The 18,994-nt window shown below is 43.5% G+C and overlaps 1 protein-coding gene across 2 annotated transcripts; it reads right to left on the bottom strand.

Annotated features, from left to right (window-relative positions):
* Positions 1 to 323: 323 nt before the first annotated feature.
* LOC115104965 (protein Aster-C-like) lies at positions 324 to 17,299 on the bottom strand. 2 transcript variants are annotated; one of them, XM_029626419.2, is made up of 18 exons: positions 17,121 to 17,299; positions 15,845 to 15,957; positions 13,785 to 13,911; positions 13,472 to 13,572; positions 12,236 to 12,331; positions 11,849 to 11,929; positions 8,650 to 8,774; positions 8,373 to 8,523; positions 7,586 to 7,742; positions 7,228 to 7,368; positions 6,938 to 7,056; positions 6,680 to 6,822; positions 6,037 to 6,140; positions 5,301 to 5,477; positions 5,068 to 5,134; positions 2,570 to 2,689; positions 2,041 to 2,146; positions 324 to 1,935 (listed from the first exon to the last, which is right to left on the bottom strand). In XM_029626419.2, exons 2-18 carry the CDS (start codon positions 15,935 to 15,937, stop codon positions 1,870 to 1,872), a joined length of 1,974 nt encoding a protein of 657 aa, XP_029482279.1. In that variant the 5' UTR covers positions 15,938 to 15,957; positions 17,121 to 17,299; the 3' UTR covers positions 324 to 1,869. The 2 variants fall into 2 exon arrangements, with proteins under 2 accessions (XP_029482279.1, XP_029482280.1); XM_029626420.2 differs by having other exon boundaries at positions 13,785 to 13,896.
* Between the last annotated feature and the right edge of the window lie 1,695 nt (positions 17,300 to 18,994).

Raw genomic sequence — 18,994 nt, 5'->3', positions numbered from 1 at the left:
GTATTTACTTCCCCAGTATGTTTAGTCTCTTCTGACAGAGTATATTTAAACAGCCACAGCAATGATGCCAACACATTTCTAAAGGCAGCGGGTGGTTTTACACAAGGACTTTCCTCAACTACTGGAACTAAATATACTGCATCTTGGTTACAAGTCTAATAGTTTTACTACAACCAGGCATTTGTGCTGATAGAGTGACGTAACCTCAAACTCACACAGTAGGTTAAAAGTAGAAAGATGGCTTATGCTGACTGTAGTGCTTTTAGCCTGGCCATGATCACAACATGCCCCTTATCTTACAATACATTGACAAGACCAACAGGTGGCTGGAAAGTGTTTCTTTATTCAAAGCAACAATACATTACATCTTTGTCTAACAACTGTACAAAATAGCCAACAAATAGAAAACAAATTATACAATGTGTGTGTGTGTGTGTGTAAACTATTCACATCCAATGGTTCACATTGATTCCATGTAACAACAGTAGGAAGATCCCTGTGCTTTTATTTTTAAAAATAAGGATGGGTGTTACATACAGTCTGAAGCTGTTCAGCCACACACACACAAATGAGTTGTATATGCTGCACAAAATTAACATTCGTCATTGTAAATTGTAATTGACAATAATAACAATTCAAAAATAACAATTCAAACAAAGTTAACAAGGCACTAGTGTGGATTCAACTCAGAGTCCAGACTAAACTTGTGGTGGTCACATTCTTATAGTGGACATACACAACAGAAGTGCAACGTTTTAGTGCTGTGGCTTCTTGAATGGGTGTGGCATGTGGATGGAATATTAATTACATAACAGCCACTAACCCTATACCTTAGCCTACATGGAACAGCTATCAAGATTAACTAAATGTAATCAGTATTATTCACATCGGGATGTTTTGGTTCTAACCAAATGCTCCTGGAAAGTTCACCTGGGTCACGTTCAGTGGGGCGCAACGTTACAGATACACATATATTATGTAGAACAAACTCATGTAGAATAAGGTTTCATGACAGGTCTATAAAAGGCATTTATATCTACAGCATTCAGAACATTGCAGCCTTCTGAACACAACCCTGATATTGAGGTCTGCTGTACATCTACAAACCAGCTGAAAAATCACAAACCATCCAAGGCTAACATTTCTTTTTTTCTCAACTGCATACTTATTCACATTTTCACAATAACAGAAACCCATGGGCATCCAAATAAATTATTAAAATTACTTTCTAAAAGCCTTCTAATTGAAAAACAATCTAAATGAATCTAAAAACCATAAAAAGTACACAAGGCACTGTGCAAAAAGTAAAAATATTTCATGGATTCCTTACATTGGCATTCATTTTTATCAAAACATTGTTTCTCATCTGCTGCGCTCATCACGCCATTGGCTCACATCTTCTGTGATTGGCTTGTCAATCAAAGGGGTACGCAGTACACAGTGAGGCATGCAGTAGAACTTTAACTTAATCACAATAAACCCAGCACCAACATTAAGGAAGAATAAAGAACTACCAAACTGAAAACAGAACCCCACATAAACCCCAGTCCACCAGTCATCTCCCAGTGTTGCTGATGGTTGGGAACCATTTTCTTCCTCCACAGCGCAGTGCCGACAGTTGAACTTTAATAAGAATTTGTTCTTGACTGACTTGCCTAGTTAAATAAAAATTAAAACATCCATCTACCTGGTACCACACTATTAAAGGCCCTGGGACTTGAACCATTGTTGCTCTTAGTAACAAGTCTGTGCATGAGTCGTCCCTTTAGCAACACCCCTGGTTACGAGAGAGTCCTCAGAGGCGTGTCCCTGTAGCCTTTACAACCCCAGGCTTCAGAGGGCGTAGTGAGGTCGCCAGGTGTGACGGTGTCACTGCAGAATTGCTGTTCTGTTCGTTACAAATTTCTGCTGAAGCAGCGACAGAGAACTGCGGAGCTATGGGGAAAAGAGGAGAGGGAAAAAACTGTCTGTACAGACACAAACACCTGCCGGAGGGATTCGGGAGCCTGTAACACAAACATAGCTGGTCGTTTGACTGACCTGCTCCAATAGCTTGATAGAGTCCTGCAGCACTGCTTTCAGCAGCAAAGTCTCCTCTCTGGTCCTGTATGTTGGGGCCGGTTCGGGAAAGAAGTCAGCGGCAAAACTGAGGAGACAGACTGTCAGCATGACGAGAGAGAGAATTCCACAACAACCCGATCCTGTCAGATCAGTGATTACTCCAAGAAATGGTGAAAGAAAGCTTTTCCTGACTTGGATGCATGCTAAGGGGACGTGGCTCACCTGCAAACCGATACACTGTATTTATTTTCTAATTTATTATAATTGTTAGGGTTAGGTGTTTGGTTAAGTTTAGGTTATAGATTGTCTGGCGTTTCCTACTAGCACTGACTTTGCTGATAGCTTCTTTAGTGAGGAAAAATGTACTGACTATGACATGTGGTTGGCTCACCTAGCTATCTTAAGATGAATACACTAAGTCGCTCTGGATAAGAGTGTCTGCTAAATGACTAAAATATCAAATGTAATGTGAAAAGTGCAGGCCTTCACCCGGTGTGCAGCAGCCTACCTGCTCTCGGTCCTCTCCCGGAGGTGGTGCTTGGTGCTCAGGTACATGCGGTTGGCCACATCCTCCATGGCCCACAGCTTAAAGAACAGCCCCATGTTCAGTACTGTTAGGATCAGCAGACTGGGAACACACAGCCAAAGAAAGAGGCTGTGAGGTTTCTGATGACCTGGCTAAGATCAACACACACCTGGCTAATATACTGCACCGAAGTACTGTTTGAGTTCATGAAGCAGAATGTACTCATAGCAAGTGGTACCGGAGCGCCAAGTCTAGGTCCAAGAGGCTTCTAAACAGCTTCTACCTCCAAGCCATAAGACTACTCTCCGGACAGGAGACCGTCGCTGCAGGCTCCGGACAGGAGACCAAGTCTAGATCCAAGAGGCTTCTAAACAGCTTCTACCTCCAAGCCATAAGACTCCTGAACATCTAATCAAAAGGCTACCCAGACTATTTGCATTGCCCCCACCCCTCTCTTTTACACTGCTGCTACTGTTGTTATTATCTATGCATAGCCACTTTACTATGCATAACTCTACCTACATGTACATATTACTAGTGACGCACCGATATTACATTTTTGGCCGATACCGATATCGAATATGTTCCTTGCCAAAAAAAACGATACAGATATTTACAATTTTAGCAGCCTTTTAAGCATTCTAGTACAATTAAATAGTTAACACACACACACAGATGCAGCGGTCTAAGGCACTACATCTCAGTGCAAGAGGCGTCACTACAGTCCCTGGTTCGAAGCCAGGCTGTATCACATCCGGCCGTGATTGGGAGTCCCATAGTGTGGCGCATAATTAGCCCAGCATCGTCCGGGCCATCATTGTAAATAAGAATTTGTTCTTTACTGACTTGCCTAGATAAATAACAGGTTACACACACCACACTGACCAAAAAGTTATTTTGTTGGCATTTACGTATGTCCCCATTACCAGTAAAACATCATCAAAACCTATTTCACTTACTTGCTGTGCTGTTTCGTTGTTTAGTCATTTAATTCTCAACCAGGATTTCATGGAACGCCGTTTGAGTTATGTCAAATAACACGACATCTGTTTCAGTAGCTATAGTTAGCTAGCTAACTACATAGCTAGGTGTCATCATCTAAAATAACCCTAATTTATAAGACAGTTCTTATTTGATTCATGGTGGTCGGACCAAACTATATAAAGCTAGCCACAATAGTGGACTTTGCAGTTAGACTTCAAAATAAAAGTATGTATTCATTTTGATTACTGTCAATGACACTTATTTGGAAGGCAAATCGCAAATTCCACTATTGTGCCTAATCCTTACTGTGAATAGCTTCACAACACATAACCCGGTGCGGTAGAGCCTCACTAGCCAGATGAATCTAGCTGGCTGCTTATAGCGAACAACAAGTGGCAACCTAGCTAATACTTACTCACAAGGATTCCTAAATCATTGTTAAGAATAATGAAAATGACTGCAGGTTCTACTGGTCATTGTTTTCAGGCTGGTTGTATTGGTGCTAGCTAGGTACCAAGCTAAAGCTAGCTACCCCAGAAGTTTCGGTCGAACAAATGATGCTTTATTACCAACGCGGTATTGTAAAGATATCGTTCGTGGCTGGTGTTGGCAGACTTTTTTGTACAGCTTTGACACGCAAAAACCCAAACGGTATTCCATAGTATGTATGTCATGAAGCTAATAGCAGTGACGTTATTACTGTGTAACTCTGGTAGGGCAACGTCTGAAAAATAGCGCACTTGGTAGTGTGTACTGGCACTCGACCAGTCGGCGAAAGCCAACATCACCCACAACAGAGAACGGTTGATAGTCAAGGATAATGAATACCATTATCTTGGCTTTAATGGATTTCGCTTTGAGTTGTCTCGCTGAAATTTTGTTACTCTTTCAAATAACTGCTCGACCCACACAGCAGACATTGTGGGCTAGTTTAGGAATGCTGTGTTGCACATATAGCGCAAAAATTTTACGTGGCGTCATTGCGTCATGTACCTATGTTATTTGGGTATGCACGTCATGTACCTATGTACGTCATGTACCTATGTTATTTGGGTATGCACGTCAGTTTAGTCATTGGTTTTGCACATCGGGGCGTTAAACAACATCGGCCAATACCGATGTTTGGCATTTTAGCTCATATCTGCCGATTCCGATATGTTCACCGATATATCATGCATCCCTACATATTACCTCGACTAACCGGTGCCTCCGCACATTGACTCTGTACTGGTACCCCCTGTATATAGCCTCACTATTGTTATTTTACTGCTGCTCTCTAATGATTTGTTACTTTTATTTCTTATTAGGTATTTTCTTTTTAAACTGCATTGTTGGTTAAGGGCTTGTAAGTAAGAATTTCACTAAGGTCTACACCTGTTGTATTTGGCGCAGGTGACAAATAACATTTGATTTGAAGAAAGTACACAAACAATAGAAAAGGTTCATGATGATTTACAGCTATACCGTTTGAGTGTTGACTGGTGGTATAGACTTACATGATGCTCATCCCAGCTATGATGGTAGAGATGTTCCATCGAGGTGGACCCTTCATATCTATGGGATCTGACAACCGGGAGAGAGCGGAACAGATTGAAGGGAAGACATTTGACTGTGTGTCTATTGTAGGTCATTGGACTGATTGACTGTTTGTGCAATTCACTCATATAGTACATGTAATGTTATCCATGTGTCAGAAGATGGTTGTTAAATAGACAGAACATGTATGTACCTGTCTTGCCCTCTCTGTCAGGGTCTAGGTCAGGCTCGTATTGCTTGCTGGGCTTCAGGTGCTCCTGTAGTGTCCGACTGAATGTCCTCCTCCGCCAATGATGCAACCCGCCAATCATCTTACCGGGGTCTCCGCATCCCTGGTTCAGCTCCGCCTCCTCTTCCATCAGCTCAGATTCTGTGATGACATAGGGTCAAAGGAAAAGTTGGGTCAAATGGCTTGGAAGACAGGGGTCAATAGATGACTAGAAGTGGTAGGGGTGATGTAGAGAGGACTGCCGTGCAGACTGTAGGGAGGTTGGGTGATAATCGACATCTCATGAGGAGAGTTGGACTGTCAGTGTGAGTGCAGGGCTCTGATTCAGATCTAATCTAACGAGACTGGAGAGGGTGAGTAAGAGAAGAGCAGAGCAGATGAAGGGTAGGGAGATTGGTCGTTATACAATATAGGAGAGAGGGAGCTGGACAGAAACCAGTGAAGCACCAACACACAAAGAGAGCATGGGCCTAACCCAACACTCACAGGCAGAGAGACTAATTGGAGATTGAGAAGTGGGGAGGCAAGAAGACAGGCTCTCAGAGGAAGATACACTCAGAGATCAGCCAAACAAGGAGGAGAGAATTGAAGAACTACAGAGAAAGAGGGGACAAGACAAGATATTGTAAAAGATGGAGTGGAAAGAGAGATAGAGAGAAGGGTGAAGAGATCTCCAGGGCTGCAGCAGCCTACTGCCCACCCAGGTGTCTGAAGTAGTCCTCCAGGCCACTCCAGGAGTTCTTGGTAATGAAGGACTTGACCAGCCCCCACGGCTGCTTCTTATACTTCACATCAGTGTACACCCTAAACACACAACACCAGCACATCAACTCTACAGTTGTAATTGAATAGTAATCAAATGATCTATATTCACATTCTGTAATGGGTAATTAGTAACCACAAACTCTGAAGTACCAAACATTTAGTATTTATTAAAATAAGTCTGTCAACTGCTGGACACAGCAAATAAGTGCTATGAAGTCACAGACCTGGGATATGAGAATGAGGAGGCTTTATGCCACTAGAGGAATGACTCCAACAAAGCTGGAAAATGTCCTGGAGGGCTGTACAGACAGCACTGCTGATTTTCACTGTGACCAAAACCTACCAGGGAGAAGGGAACCAACAATACACCGGCCCGCAATAGTTGGAAGTGAATTGACCTTTCCTAGGGGATATTGATTAGACTTTGACACACAAAAACCATGTAAGAGGCACATCGCACTGAACAAAGAGACCGTGAGCGCAGCGAGAAGCTCAACCGCAATACCCTGAAAGTCTTTACCCTAAAGTAAACTGAGCAGATAACAATGTCGAAAGGCTGTGATGTCTCTGCTGCTCACCTGAGTCGACATTTGCGTTTGGAATGGCGGATGATACAGTAGCGGTTCTGAGTGTAGAAGTAGTCGTGGTACGGGACGTCGTGTGTGTAGACCTCCGAGTCGACGAGGTAGTACTGACCTTCCCTGAACTCCTTGTACAGGATCTGACAGGACAACATAGGAGTTACACACACTCTGGAGAAAAGACATTCCACACACCTGCACACACACACACACACTACTAAAAACCCGCCACGCGCAGTGCAGACCTGGGCTCACCTGGTTCTCCGTGGCGGTGGAGAACTTGCCCACCAGAGGGTTGGTGATGGTGATGGTGTAGTTGAGACTCCTCTTCATGGAGCCAGACGCGTCACTCTGCCACCGTGTAAGGATGGCATCTGACGAAAATCACACATGTGTTTTGTGTTAACCCATCTACTACTTTATTTGGTACCACATTAGAACAATGCTCGGATAGTCGCATTTAAAAATAGCTTGTGAGGACAAGTCCGTCTTAATCAGAGGAGAGGACAGTGGCTTATAACAGGGTGGATGTGGAGATGACTCACTGGTGATCTTCCTGGCGTTCATGAATCTTCGTATGAAGTGGGATTCGGTAAAGAGCAGTTCAAACATCTTTTCTGCACTGATGTTGAAGACTGTGTTCACATAGAGCCTGCCATGCTGCTGGGAGACACTCCCCCTCTCCTCTACAGGAGAGGCAGGGAGAAAGATGGGGGAGGGGTCAGCATGATCTCAGAGGGATGCCTCTACAAACACATTTAACAGGTCACTAGCATAAAACAAAAACAATCAATCACTTTAAAGTAGCATGCATTTAACAAACACATTTGGGGGTCAATAGTACTACCACGCACATGCCTGTTGGGTAGAACCAATGAACATACAGTGGGGGTTAATTCTCACCCTCCTCTGCACTCTCCGAGCCGCTCTTTTCAGAGAAGCGGTCCAAGTTAGAGTTGAGGTTCAGAGAGAGCTCAGAGCACTTGGAGACCCTCTCCGGGGCAGAGCGGTCCAGGGACGGGTCAGGAGTGCACCGAGACGAGGTGCTGCAAGCATCATCCTGTAGGACACACAATGGCAATGTCACTCTTCCCTGACTATGGAAGCCTTGCTATAAATGCCATCAATCTGACTGGTCATTCACTTGCAATACTCATTAGACAATGAAGAGAATATGTGGAGACATGACTCTAAGGCAAATACTTGATATCATCCAAGCCTTGTGTGAGAATTTGTATTTAAACTTTATTTTGACAGGGAGTCAATGCTGAGACAGAGGTCTATTTTCCAGATGAGGCCTGTATAGCACCACAATACTACATGAAAATACAATTAATCACATTAAGCTACACATTTATATTATACACAACAAGCAAAACACAATCACATTCTTCAGTAAAAAGATCCTTTAACAACCTTTTGAAACACCCCAGAGGCACCAATTTCTCCAATTTTATACTGTATTGTAGATCATTCCACACGAAAGGTGCAAGGAAATTATAGGCTGATTTACCTAATTCTCTAGACACCAAAGGAATCTCCAGAGTTAACCAACGCTGTGAACGGGCTTGATAACTTGTCATTTTAAATATTAACAGTGATGTTAGATTAGTCTGAAGTTTGTGGAGCAGGGCTTTGTCAACAAAAAGAGTAATGATGTGATCTATGTGACTTCAAAGAGGTGTCGTACCGTGTTTCCTGAGTTGATGGAGCTCTGTCCGAGGGGTGAGGGTAGGTCCTCTCCCTGGGGCGCAGTGGGCTCACAGGAGCCCTGATCCCCCGGCTGGAGACGCAGAGTAGACGGCCTCCCAGAGTCCTCTCCACCAGGCCTCACGGTCATGCTGCCACGGACCAGGTGGGTAAACAGGTTGAAGAAATGTGTCAGTTAGACAGATGTAGGTGAGTGCATGATGTTCTTTGTGCAGTCCGAGAGAGAGATCCAGGTGTGTGTGAGTGGTCATCCTCACCTGGTGTGTTTCTGCGTGGTTGATTCTGCTGATGTCTGTAGACTTTCTCTCTCTACAATCCTCAGGCCCAGGTCATTGCCATAGTGCTGCTTGACCATCTGCCACAGCGCCAAACTACTCAGTGGCTAGGAGAGAGGGAGAGGAGCTTGGTACACAGCAAACAGTGGCACTTGAAAAGATTTCTGTTATTATGGAAAAGCAACAACTTTCCTGGTAGTGTCACCACCAATCAGCTTTTTGTAGGTTATAACGTGCGAAAGCTCAATCAAAATAAAAATGATAAGGATGAATTCCTCTGTCTGGCTTCCTGTAACATGATAACTATCTTCCACCTGTGCATGAATATCACACCGCCTCCAGTGTATTAGTTTCAATGAAACAAAACAGCCCTAACCTGCTCCTTACTCAACCACACTGATGTCCGGAGATTCAAAAACAAAACAATACATGCAGTGTGGATTACATTTAGCGCCACCTTTGATTGGAATTAAATTATGACCAGACAGGTTTTTATAAAGAACTGACAAAAAAATATGTCTGGTACCTTGCTCATAGTGAAATTGCACACTGTAGCTATTGACTAATAGCTACAAAACATCATGTTTATGGACACCATGATGCCCCCCAAAAAAAGAAAACAACAAGTTATTTAAAAATATATATATACGTGATTGGGGGAAAGGGGTGAGTAATAAGAACATGTAAATTACTTTAAAAATCATTTGAGAGATTGAACAATCGTTGATCACTTACGAGTCAAAAGAAAACAATTGAATAGTATTTCCCATAAAACAGACTCTAGTCAAGAAAGCAGCCATATGGAACCACGGTTTCCTTAGCCTAATTCCAAACTCTGCACAGCTAATCATAATTTCGATCAAAATCTGTCACTTGCTGCCAATCAAGTAATTAAAGGTTGTTTTACTTACTTTGTAGCTATTTCGCTCTTTCCCAACAGTTGTTACGTATACCTGCCTGGTAGCTGGACTTAACTATAACCTGTGCGCCGTCACAAAGCAATCAGGAAGTTAGGCGCTTTGCCCAACAACAGGAACAAGAGTGCTCCGCCCATTTATAGAAAGATAGATAGCTTCGATAAAAGCTCTATTAGATGCCAACCTCGTGAACGTTCAGTGGCAACGGAAATGAGATCTGTTGCCCTGAAGAATGGCGAGGTAACGAAACGACAGCGCTTTCTCGGGGGCAGGGTGTGTGTCTTGTGCAAATTAATCTTCCTAGCCACACCTTTGAGGGGTCATTGAACCTTACCTTCATTCGCTAACTCCCGAGCCACACCAGTGTTATTGTGGGGTTGATTTGACAGCTTCATTCCCTTGATCCACAGTCTTCCATATTGCACTAGTTGCCCCTATACATTGCATTCATTCTAGGTCCTAATATGATTTACTTTTATCTCAACTTTGCTATCAAAAGAGCTAGTATGTTATAAGAAACAAAACATTATGAATATTCAGCCTGCCACTTCCCCTCATATACAACATAAGAACGGAATGCCATGGGAACCTCGTTTAGGGACATGGGGCCAGTCTGGGGGGCATGGTGTTTACCCAGGACTGATTAGATAAGAACAGCCAACCAGGGTAAAGTCACAGAAGCCTTGCATACTACATAAAAATCTGGATAGGTTGCATGAAATGACAGACTAGAGCTATGATAACCATCACCATTGATACTACCTGGTTATCTAGTAGTTGGCGTCCATGCAACTGGATCAATGTGAGAATCTCAATTGCATACTCCTCAGGTCCTCCCTCCACACCTCCTTCTCAACACCCATTGGAGGAGAAGGTCAGTGGGTATGGGACCTCTGGCTTTTCCATCCAATGGGTTTTGAGAAGGAGGCGAGGAGAGGGGACGCGAGGAGTATACAATAAAGATTCTCCCAGAGCCATTCGATGAGATATTCTCATTTGGGCAAAATACCGTCCTTTCCTCGACTCCTCCGTCCTCTCTCCTCCGTGACCCGGAAACCGATAAGTGGTCGAGGAGAGTGTCAATTAGTTAGTAGGTGAACGGAGGCGCTTCCTCCCGCTGAGGAAGCACAGGAGTATTCTACCGGAGTCCTTTGCGGAAGAGTTTAGAGATCTGCCACAACCCCTTTGAATCAGCGGTTTACTCGGAGGAGAAAAGCATGCACATATTTAAAAACGATATGCTACTTATCTTTTTATCTATAAAATGTCACAACTAGGCCTCCCGAGTGCCGCAGTGGTCTAAGGCACTGCACCGCAGTGCCTGCTGTGCCACTAGAGATTCTGGGTTTGAGTCCAGGCTCTGTTGCAGCCGGCCGCGACCGGGAGACGCATGGGGCGGTGCACAATTGGCCCAGCGTCGTCCAGGTTAGGGGAGGGTTTGGCCCAGCGTCGTCCAGGTTAGGGGAGGGTTTGGCCCAGCGTCGTCCAGGTTAGGGGAGGGTTTGGCTCTCATTGCGCACTAGCGACTCCTGTGGCGGGCCGGGCACAGTGCATGCTGACAAGGTCGCCAGGTGTACTGTGTTTCCGCCGACACATTGTGCGGCTTGGTTGGGTTGTGTTGTGTTTCGGAGGACGCATGGCTCTCGATCTTCGCCTCTCCCGAGTCCGTACGGGAGTTGCAGCGATGAGACAAGACTGTAACTACTACCAATTTGATACCACGAAATTGGGGAGAAAAAGGGGTGAAAAATAAAAAATAAATATATAAAAAGTCGCAACTAGCTACATGTCTTTGTACTACCCTACACATTTCATTAGGTACTCCACCCCTGCAAACGTCATTTCATACAAGTGCATTTGTTTCCACATTTCCTCTCATTTCACCTTTTTCAAAAGGAGGGAGGACGGAGGAGTAGACCCCGTTTAGCTTATTACCGTACTATTGTCCTATTATTTCCTTATTAGCAAGAGTAGGATTGAGTGAGGGGAAGACGATCCTGGATCTGTGCATAGCGTAACTCCTACTGTTCATATAAATATCCTTGTCATATAAATGCCCTTCTTTAATCCCAGTCCCCGTCCCCGCAGGAGGCCTTTTGTCTTTTGGTAGGCCAACATTGTAAATAAGAACTTGTTCTTAACCGAAATAAAGGTTCAATAAAAAATGTAAATATAAAAACATTGTGGACTTTATGGGTAATAGGGTGGCATTTGGGATGCAGGCCCAGTGAGTGAAGTTATGAAGTCACTGAACTGTGCCTCACCTTGTCCATCAGTGTGTTCTGCCACATCCGGAACACTCCCTGGTAACTCTTCTCTCTGGCTGAGAAGGAAGTGAAGAACAACTGTAGGGAAGAGAGCGACAGAAGCGTGTTAATATTATTGCAGTGATAACCATCCATTGGTTTACATTTAGGGCAGACAGAAGCGTGTTAATATTATTGCAGTGATAACCATCCATTGGTTTGCATTTAGGACAGACAGAAGGGATGAGTAACATGTTATTTTGTCAGTGCTGCAGCTGTAGGCCTACTCCTGAGGGGTTAAACCATTAAAAGCACAGAGTCTCTTAGGTCTGGTCCAGGGCGTTAGTGCAACTGTCCAGGGATATTAAACAGAACCCAGGTGGTGTTTGAGTGACTATACTGTACCTTCTCTGAGTCTGTGCAGATCTGTATGGCGTTGGGGATCAGCCGTGCCGTCTTCTCTCTGTACATGGCCTTGATGTCCCTCAGAGTCAAGGCTATCTACGACAATATAGGACAGTGATGACTTCCAGAGTCAAGGCTATCTACGACAATATAGCACAGTGATGACTTCCAGAGTCAAGGCTATCTACGACAATATAGCACAGTGATGACCTCCAGAGTCAAGGCTATCTACGACAATATAGCACAGTGATGACCTCCAGAGTCAAGGCTATCTACGACAATATAGCACAGTGATGACCTCCAGAGTCAAGGCTATCTACGACAATATAGCACAGTGATGACCTCCAGAGTCAAGGCTATCTACGACAATATAGCACAGTGATGACCTCCAGAGTCAAGGCTATCTACGACAATATAGCACAGTGATGACCTCCAGAGTCAAGGCTATCTACGACAATATAGCACAGTGATGACCTCCAGAGTCAAGGCTATCTACGACAATATAGCACAGTGATGACCTCCAGAGTCAAGGCTATCTACGACAATATAGCACAGTGATGACCTCCAGAGTCAAGGCTATCTACGACAATATAGCACAGTGATGACCTCCAGAGTCAAGGCTATCTACGACAATATAGCACAGTGATGACTTCCAGAGTCAAGGCTATCTACGACAATATAGCACAGTGATGACTTCCAGAGTCAAGGCTATCTATGACCAGAGCCATATATTAAGAGAGTTCTGCCAACTTTTTGAACAGCTGCCATGTTGGCACCTTTATTCTCTACATGTTTGTGATGTAACAATACGAGAGCGCCTCTGACAGTTCCCTATGAAATGACCCACTGTAAACAAGCTAAATAGAGCAGGGAATTTAACAGACATTTTTATTGATTCGTTTTGGGGATAATGTGTATCCAAGTCAACAAATTGCACATCTGCTTTCACTGTGAAAACGGTCAGCAGTAAACAGCACAAAGCAGAAACGTTAATTATCACTTAGCAATGGCTATTGAGGAGAAGGTGGCGCTCCATGAATGTTCAGAGAGAAACCGCATTGGCCCATCACTCTAAATACAGTATATCACCGTATAAAACCAGATAACACAGACCACATTTAACACGACCAGAATAATGCAATACACACACACATTTACAGCATATCACGATCTGATTAATTAATCACCAAGACAGAAAACTCCTATTTTCCATCTCTCCCCCATGTGTGAGCTCACCTTTGTCCCCCGAAACACATTGCTATAGAAACAGAGCCAGTTCTCTGACAGGTAGAGGCGTCCCTGCAGTAGGATGTCTCTCTGGAGGGCACAGGTATAGTCTGGGGAAAGACACGGGACGCACCTTGACACAGGTAAGTATAGTACAGGTGTGCTGGTATATGCAGGTGAGAGAGGTGCCAATCTTTTGTTTTTAAGAGATGATAATAATAATAATAATAATAAATTATTATAAATATTATTAGGGTCCATTTCTGGATGGGGCCTCTCTCTCCCCATTTCTCTCTCACACCCACACAGACACGTAACTCACCCATGATGAGTCTCTCTGACTCAGGCAGTTCTCTGAACAGCTTCTTGAACTCCTCAACTCTCTGTTTGTAGGTGGGGGCAGGCAGGGCTTGGGGGGCGGCCAGACACTGGCCCTGAGGGTCAGACATCTGATTGATGTATAATAACAAAGCTCATTTCAATAGTAATTTCTATAGTACAGAGGTCATGCTGACTAAAACTGCTGCATTCAGTTTTTTCTTCATACAGTACCAGTCAAAGTGTTTGTTAGGTGTTAAGCCTGTGTTAAAAAAAGGTGATTGTCACTGTTGAACTGTGTTTGGGAAATAAAGATTGACATGGTTTTGAAAAGGTAGTGGTAATATTTCATCCAGTAAGGGCTAAGTTGTGTTCAAGCTACAGTACCAGTCAAAAGTTAGGACACACCTACTCATTCAAGGGTTTATCTTTATTTTTACAATTTTCTACATCGTAGAATAATAGTGAAGACATCAAAACCATGAAATAACACACATGGAATCTTGTAGTAAGCAAAAAAAGTGTTAAATCAAAATATTTTTTAGATTCTTCAATGTAGCCAACTTTTGCCTTGATGACAGCTTTGTAGACTCTTGGCATTCCCTCAACCAGCTTCACCTGGAATGCTGTGGTTGAATCGGTCTTTGAAATGCACTTTCTCGACTGAGGGACATTACAGGTAATTGTATGTTTGGGCTACAGAGACAAGGTAGTCATTCAGAAATCATGTTAAACACAGTCCATGCAACTTATTATATGACTTGTTAAGCATATTAGTACTCCTGAACTTGACTCAAGAAATTTCAGATTTTTGTTTTTTATTCATTTGTAAAAAAATAATAATAATAATAATAATAATAATTAAATACCACTTTGACATTATGGGGTATTGTGTGCAGGCCAATGACACACAATCTCAATTTAATCCATTTTAAATTCAGGCTGTAACACAACAATGTGGAAAAGTCAAGGGGTTTGAATACTTTCTGAAAGCAGATTGAGTGGACAGAACATCAGAAACACCTTCCTAATATTGAGTTGCACCCCCTTTTGCTCTCAGAACAGTCTCAATTAATCAGGGCATGGACTACAACGGGATACTGGCCCATGTTGACTCCAATACTTCCCACAGTTGTGTCAAGTTGGCTGGATGTCCTTTGGGTGATAGGCCATTCTTGATACACTTAGGAAACTGTTGAGCGTGGAAAAACCCAGCAGCGTTGCAGTTCTTGACACACTCAAACCGGTGTGCCTGGCACCTACTACCATGCCCCGATCAAAGACACTTAAATATTTTGTCTTGCCCATTCACCATCTAAATGGCACACATACACAATCCATGTCTCGAGTATTGAAAATCCTTATTTAATCTCCCCTTCATCTACACTGATTGAAAAGGATTTTAAAAATTACATCAATAAGTGATCATAGCCTGACCAGGTGAAATCTATGTCATGGAAAGCATTCCTAATGTTTTGCACACTCAGTGTGTATATACATATTTATATATTAAAGTGACAGTTGGTCAATACGCTCTCGCTATTCAGTAAATAGAGAAGACCAGGAACTGAACATTAATGTAGCTGAAAAACAGTATTGGCTCATGAGCTTTGTATACTGTCACTAGTACATCACAACAAAAGCAAAATGTGATGAAGTGATGTCAACATAATAGATGGCAGAATGGGCAGAATGTAATGGGACGTCTTCTCCACTAGAGGGCAGGAACCGTTATAGTCCACACTGTGGAAATGTCTTTGGCTTCACCACATAAAAACAGACATTATACAACATCAGGAGAAAATCATCCTCAATCTTTAAATAAAACTATTCAACGTACAAAAGTGCTACAGTGCAAGTGCAGTTTGAAGTTAGTAGTCATTACATCATTGGTCTAAAAACCATAGCATCAATAATTCCGAACTAAAGATACATCGTCATCATGCAGTGTTTATGTTTGTATGGGTGGGCAAGCAAGCAAGCAGACTTTATGACATGTTATACAATGTAGGGGTAAGTGCATGATAGTCACGGACAGGTCAACTGAAGGGCTCTGTATCTTACCTCATGTTCCTCAGAGCTCCACCTGTACTCCCCCATGGGGGCGGTCTCGTCTGGGACGTCACTGCCAACCCCTGACCGGGAAACCTGGTCCATCAGACCCACTGTTCCGCTGCCTGGATAGAAGAGATATGTTATAATGTTACCTGGTAGCTTTAGAAGGTCAACTCCAGCAGTCCCTATAGAATGACTACTGGACTGGACATCTTGCTGCTGTAAAGGGGTCTGTTTATGGCTGGTCTCTCCTGAAGAAGGTTACACTTTGCAGACCATGCTAAGAAGTATGAGGATGGAAATGACATCTTATGCGGGTCCATCTTCTAACCCATATAATTCAATTTGAACACAATGAATTACTTGTTATGCTTTGCAATGTTAATGACAATGGATTAGTGATCTACTATTGAATTAAAGTATGTTAGCTCAAAGTTCACTGCAGTCAATGAATAGCATTCTCACATAGATGTTCCTTTGTCCAGTTGTGAAAGGGCAGTGTGGAGTGCAAGAGATTGCATCATCAGTTTACCTGTTGGGGCGGTATGCAAATTGGAGTGGGTCTAGGGTTTCTGGGATAATGGTGATGTGAGTCATGACCAGCCTTTCAAAGCACTTCATGCCTACAGACGTGAGTGCTACGGGTCGGTAGTCATTTAGGCAGGTTACCATGGTGTTCTTGGGCACAGTGCTATTGCAGCTTTTTTCGTTTGCCAAGAAAAGGTCCTTGCACACTCGTTCGGTTCGCCTAGCCAGCCGAACTGACGCATGCTGACGCCTTTAGGGTAACATCATCCTCATTCTACCCGTGATATCAAAGTACTGTAATGTTTGATAAGGCGAAAAGGAAATAAACGAGTTGGTATCATTTTCATAAACGAATTCTGAATAAGTGTGCTTCAAACGTTTTTGCTTTGAATTCTTCACAGCTATAGTCTTCATCTGTGCATGAGAGTACATCCGACTCAGTTTACCCAAAATAAAATACGCGATACAGTCGAAACTGAAGAGCGGATGGTTTGAACGCTCGCTCACTTGACCGCAGCAATTTACTGCACCTTAATCTCTTGAATGTTTTCGCATTCAGGTCCAACAAGTCCCATTCTGAGCAATTATACAATGGGCAAATAGGTAAAGTTTCGTTCAAATCTAAAAGGGTAGTGTCAAAAAGGGATTGAATTCAAATGCATTTACCCTGCGTCTTCATCATCCACCATTTCGGATCTCTTTGGGGATACTAAATTCGTGATAGGCAGTTAAAAGACGGTGCACATTCATAACCTACCTGGAAACGACACAATATATTTATCTTCTGCACCGAGTTGTGAGTCTGGGATGAATGAAGGTTTGTGAAGTCGCGGATACCTGTAAACCTATCACCAACGGCTCCGTTTGACCGCTCTCAGATCTTATTAACGCAAAACTAAATCAGTAATGTGTACATCTAGGTTTACTAAAATAAATGGCAGTGGCGTCATATATCCAATGTGCTACACATCCGTACACCTGGCAACAGGTATCACCTGACCCAGCCCATAACAGAAAATACCATGAAGGAGATCGTTGTGCTTTGTCCATTACCATTTGCGTACTGATGGCTGTCTATAATGGTTCTAAAAATAGCCATCATTCTGTTCTGTTCTGTTCCACTCTCACAGATCTTGTTCTGGAGGTGCTTTACCGAGTCACAGTTCTCTCTATTCCCATTTCAAATAATGTTCATTGGCAGGTGTAGGGATGCAATATATCAAGCTTTTTTTTATGATGATTTCTTGTATCTGCCCACCCGAAGGCTGAGCCTCCAACCACCTGCATGATGAGCCCTCAAGGAATGGGCCAAAATTCACCCAATTTATTGTGGGAAGCTTGTGGAAGGCTACCCGAAATGTTTGACCTAATTTAATGGCAATGCTACCAAATACAACATTTGGAAATGTGATGAAATAAAAATAAATAAAAGCTGAAATAAATCATTCTCTACTATTATTCTGTGGTGATCCTAACTGACCTAAGACATGGAATTTTTACTAGAACTAAATTCCAGGAATTGTGAGAAACAGGGTTTAAATGTACACTGCTCAAAAAAATAAAGGGAACACTAAAATAACACATCCTAGATCTGAATGAATGAAATATTCTTATTAAATACTTTTTTCTTTACATAGTTGAATGTGCTGACAAAATCACACAAAAATTATCAATGGAAATCAGATTTATCAACCCATGGAGGTCTGGATTTGGAGTCACACTCAAAATTAAAGTGGAAAACCACACTACAGGCTGATCCAACTGATGTAATGTCCTTAAAACAAGTCAAAATGAGGCTCAGTAGTGTGTGTGGCCTCCACGTGCCTGTATGACCTCCCTCCAACGCCTGGGCATGCTCCTGATGAGGTGGCAGATGGTCTCCTGAGGGATCTCCTCCCAGACCTGGACTAAAGCATCCGCCAACTCCTGGACAGTCTGTGGTGCAACAGGTCGGTGGATGGAGCGAGACATGATGTCCCAAATGTGCTCAATTGGATTCAGGTCTGGGGAACGGGCGGGTCAGTCCATAGCATCAATGCCTTCCTCTTGCAGGAACTGCTGACACACTCCAGCCACATGAGGTCTAGCATTGTCTTGCATTAGGAGGAACCCAGGGCCAACCGCACCAGCATATGGTCTCACAAGGGGTCTGAGGATCTCATCTCGGTCAGGCTACCTCTGGCGAGCACATGGAGGGCTGTGCGGCCCCCCAAAGAAATGCCACCCCACACCATGACTGACCCACCGCCAAACCGGTCATGCTAGAGGATGTTGCAGGCAGCAGAACGGTCTCCACTGCGTCTCCAGACTGTCACGTGCTCAGTGTGAACCTGCTTTCATCTGTGAAGAGCACAGGGCGCCAGTAGCGAATTTGCCAATCTTGGTGTTCTCTGGCAAATGCCAAACGTCCTGCACGGTGTTGGGCTGTAAGCACAACCCCCACCTGTGGACGTCAGGCCCTCATACCACCCTCATGGAGTCTGTTTCTGACCGTTTGAGCAGACACATACACATTTGTGGCCTGCTGGAGGTCATTTTGCAGGGCTCTGGCACGCTCCTCCTTGCACAAAGGCGGAGGTAGCGGTCCTGCTGCTGGGTTGTTGCCCTCCTACGGCCTCCTCCACGTCTCCT

Source organism: Oncorhynchus nerka, linkage group LG22, assembly GCF_034236695.1.
Source record: "Oncorhynchus nerka isolate Pitt River linkage group LG22, Oner_Uvic_2.0, whole genome shotgun sequence".
In the NCBI taxonomy this organism is placed as follows: Eukaryota; Metazoa; Chordata; class Actinopteri; order Salmoniformes; family Salmonidae; genus Oncorhynchus; species Oncorhynchus nerka.
This window is presented reverse-complemented; position numbering and strand designations above follow the sequence as displayed.

What these genes read in the sequence shown, in the direction of transcription:
- LOC115104965 (XM_029626419.2), bottom strand. Translation starts at nt 15,937, where the DNA reads ATGGACCAGGTTTCCCGGTCAGGGGTTGGCAGTGACGTCCCAGACGAG. An exon ending in CCACCGCCACGGAGAACCAG is followed by an intron (nt 6,823 to 6,937) that starts GTGAGCCCAGGT and finishes TTGTCCTGTCAG; the next exon opens with ATCCTGTACAAGGAGTTCAG. An exon ending in GGACTACTTCAGACACCTGG is followed by an intron (nt 5,478 to 6,036) that starts GTGGGCAGTAGG and finishes ATGTCATCACAG; the next exon opens with AATCTGAGCTGATGGAAGAG.